This window comes from Bison bison, unplaced genomic scaffold (assembly GCF_000754665.1).
Source record: "Bison bison bison isolate TAMUID 2011002044 unplaced genomic scaffold, Bison_UMD1.0 scf7180017864260, whole genome shotgun sequence".
In the NCBI taxonomy this organism is placed as follows: domain Eukaryota; kingdom Metazoa; phylum Chordata; class Mammalia; order Artiodactyla; family Bovidae; genus Bison; species Bison bison.
This window is the reverse complement of record NW_011494832.1, coordinates 10,551,696-10,554,585: the sequence shown is the minus strand read 5'-3', so window position 1 is coordinate 10,554,585 and position 2,890 is coordinate 10,551,696. Positions and strand designations below refer to the sequence as shown.

General features: G+C 58.4%; 1 protein-coding gene across 1 annotated transcript in view; it reads left to right on the top strand.

Moving 5' to 3' along the window:
* Nucleotides 1–2,890, top strand: part of LOC104994568 (epithelial discoidin domain-containing receptor 1-like) — an 11,316-nt gene that overhangs the window by 4,165 nt on the left and 4,261 nt on the right. Inside the window, exons 2-6 of the mRNA XM_010848197.1 lie at nucleotides 273–399; nucleotides 490–592; nucleotides 805–1,033; nucleotides 2,372–2,519; nucleotides 2,784–2,884. Coding sequence (XP_010846499.1) covers nucleotides 315–399; nucleotides 490–592; nucleotides 805–1,033; nucleotides 2,372–2,519; nucleotides 2,784–2,884 — 666 coding nt within the window. The 5' untranslated portion in view covers nucleotides 273–314. The remainder of the gene's footprint in view (nucleotides 1–272; nucleotides 400–489; nucleotides 593–804; nucleotides 1,034–2,371; nucleotides 2,520–2,783; nucleotides 2,885–2,890) is intronic.

Genomic DNA, 2,890 nt, shown 5'->3' with positions numbered 1-2,890 from the left:
GGGCACTGCGATTGGGAAGTGCTGGGGTCCCCCACTTGTTTGAGAATTCTGATCTCCTAAGTGGGGAGGGAAACCAGCATTTAGCTCTGTGTCTGGCACATGGGGAGCATTCTAAAAATACCGCTGATGCTGTTAAACAGCGACTGTTGTGGTCATTTTGCTCCAGTTATCCCCAGAGCAATCCATTCTGTCTCTCCCATGCTGTTGGCCGTGAGCCAGTCTCCCTGATTGCCCTTACACTAACCTTCCCCCCACCCTTATGTCCCTTGCAGAGATGCTGCCCCCGCCCCCATAGGCCCAAGGGATCTGGAGCAATGGGACCAGGGGCCCTTTCATTTCTACTGCTGCTGCTCTTGGTGGCAACTGGAGATGCTGACATGAAGGGACATTTTGACCCTGGTGAGGAGACTGGCTGTTGGGTCCCTGATGGATGGGGCTTGGGAGACTGAGTCGGTGGCCTTGACCCTCCATATGCCTGTGTTCACCCAGCCAAGTGCCGCTATGCCCTGGGCATGCAGGACCGGACCATCCCAGATGGTGACATCTCTGCCTCTAGCTCCTGGTCAGACTCCACCGCCGCTCGCCACAGCAGGTACCTGGCACACCTGGGGCTGTCCCAGAGGGCAACCCCTGGGGCTGCTGCTTGTGCTTCCAGCCCTCTGACCAAGTCAAGAGGCTTCTGAGAGGGCCAATGCCAATGGCAACCCCCCGGCCCAGTTTCAAGTGTCCGGGTGGGGATTAAATACTGGAGACAGAGGCAGACCTAGGGCCAGGTATCCCCTGTGACCTCCTGCCCCCTCCCAGGCTTGAAAGCAGCGACGGAGATGGCGCCTGGTGCCCTGCAGGGCCGGTGTTCCCCAAGGAGGAGGAATACCTCCAGGTGGACCTGCGGCGGCTGCACCTGGTGGCACTGGTAGGCACCCAGGGACGGCACGCAGGGGGCCTGGGCAAGGAGTTCTCTCCCAGCTACCGACTGCGTTACTCCCGGGACGGCCACCGCTGGATGGACTGGAAGGACCGCTGGGGCCAGGAGGTGAGGCTGGGGGGATAGCCCCGGAAGTCTAGGTCCCCTCTGTGCCCCAGCTGTGTGCTGTACACTAATGACTCTGCAGTGTGTGCCCTCTCTAGCCTGGGCATCTCCCCTGAGCTCCATCAAGTGTTGCAAACCTGACCACTTCCCACCTAGATGTGTAATAGGCTTCTCAAACTTACCGTAAACTTCTCAGGCTGAACTTGATCCCCATTCCCACCCCAAACCTCCTCCGCCTCCAGCATTCTCTAACTCAGGAAATGGTACCACTGTAAGCTAAGATGCTATCCCTGATTCCTCTTTTCTTTCCACGTCCTACTTTAAAGCATCAGCAAGGCAAGTCTGTTCCGCCTCCATGATATTTCCTGAAATCTGCTCACTTCTTAGCACCTCCATCTCTACTGCCCCAGGCCAGGCCCCACCATCCCCTGCTTAGACGAATGCAATAGTCTCCAAATGGCTCTCCTTGCTTCTTTCTTTCCTGAAGTTATCTCCACCTGGAGGCTACATCCAGGGTGCCTGAGAAAATGCCAAGCAGATGCCTCATGCCTGGCTCACTCCCTCTGCTGGCTTTCCTCCCCGCCAGCACAAAAGCTGAGCTCCCTCCTGGGTGCAGAAGCTCAGCCCAGGCTGGCTCTTGTCCACACCCCTTAGTCCTCTCCCTGTTCATACAGGCCATGCTGATTTTCTTGCTGTTCCTGGAACATTCTAGGGCTCATCCCACAGTCTCAAGATACCTTCACTTGCCAGTCTCTGTGCCTGGAAAGCTCTCTCTCCCCAGCTGTGCCCAGGCTTTCCTCCCTCCATTCAGTTCTCCCCCAAGATATCACCTCCTCAGAGCCTTTTTGGACTCCCCACCTCCTGCTGCCTCTTGCTTGTAGAGCTGCCTCTCCTCTTGGACTCTACAGGGGAGGGATGGATGCTCACCCCCTAGAGGCTGTGCCTGGCTGGTGCAGAGTAAGTGCTCAGCCAGTGGCTGCTGAGTGAACAGAGGGATTGGGGTGACAGAAGAGGGAAGCCAGAGCAGGGGTGCAGAGCTGCGAGGGCCTGGGTGGAATCTGGGCACAACAGGATGAGCAGAGCCAGGCAAGGAAGGGATGGGAGAGCTGACGCTGGAGGTCAGGACAGACGGTCAGGCTGGGAGGGGTGTCAGAGGGCTCTGCTGCAGCCCCTTGACTTATTGAAGGCCCGGCTGTACTCCACGGCCCCGGGTGCTTGGTGCCACCCTTTGTGGGTCTCTCTGTGACCACTATGGGCTGGGCCAGGAAGCCACTGGTGGCTGGGAAGTTAGATCTGATCTGGAGCCTTCTTCTCTCATCTATCCCATGTCCTGGCCCACAGGTGATCTTAGGTAATGAGGATCCTGGGGGAGTGGTGCTGAAGGACCTTGGGCCCCCCATGGTGGCCCGACTGGTTCGCTTCTATCCCCGGGCAGACCGGGTCATGAGCGTGTGTCTGCGGGTGGAGCTCTATGGCTGCCTCTGGAAGGGTGAGTGTTCAGACCCCAAGAATTCATTCCTGTCCTGGGGATGGGGGAGCGGGGACAGGGGAGCGAGGCGTCAAGGATCCTCTCTCCTGTTGGGAAGCTGTCCCTATGAGTGAGGAGGGGACAGGCAAGCATTGCCTCTGCCATGCCAGTGGCCTATGGCAGCACTTGAGAGCGGGGCCTGAAACCCACCCAAGCCTGACACAGGGGTGGGGGAGGGAGGCTAGAGGTTCTGTGCCCCTAACGCCCCTCCTACCCCCACCCCAGATGGACTCCTGTCTTACACGGCCCCTGTGGGGCAGACGATGTACTTATCTGAGGCCGTGCACCTCAATGACTCCACCTACGATGGATATACCACGCACACTGTTGGC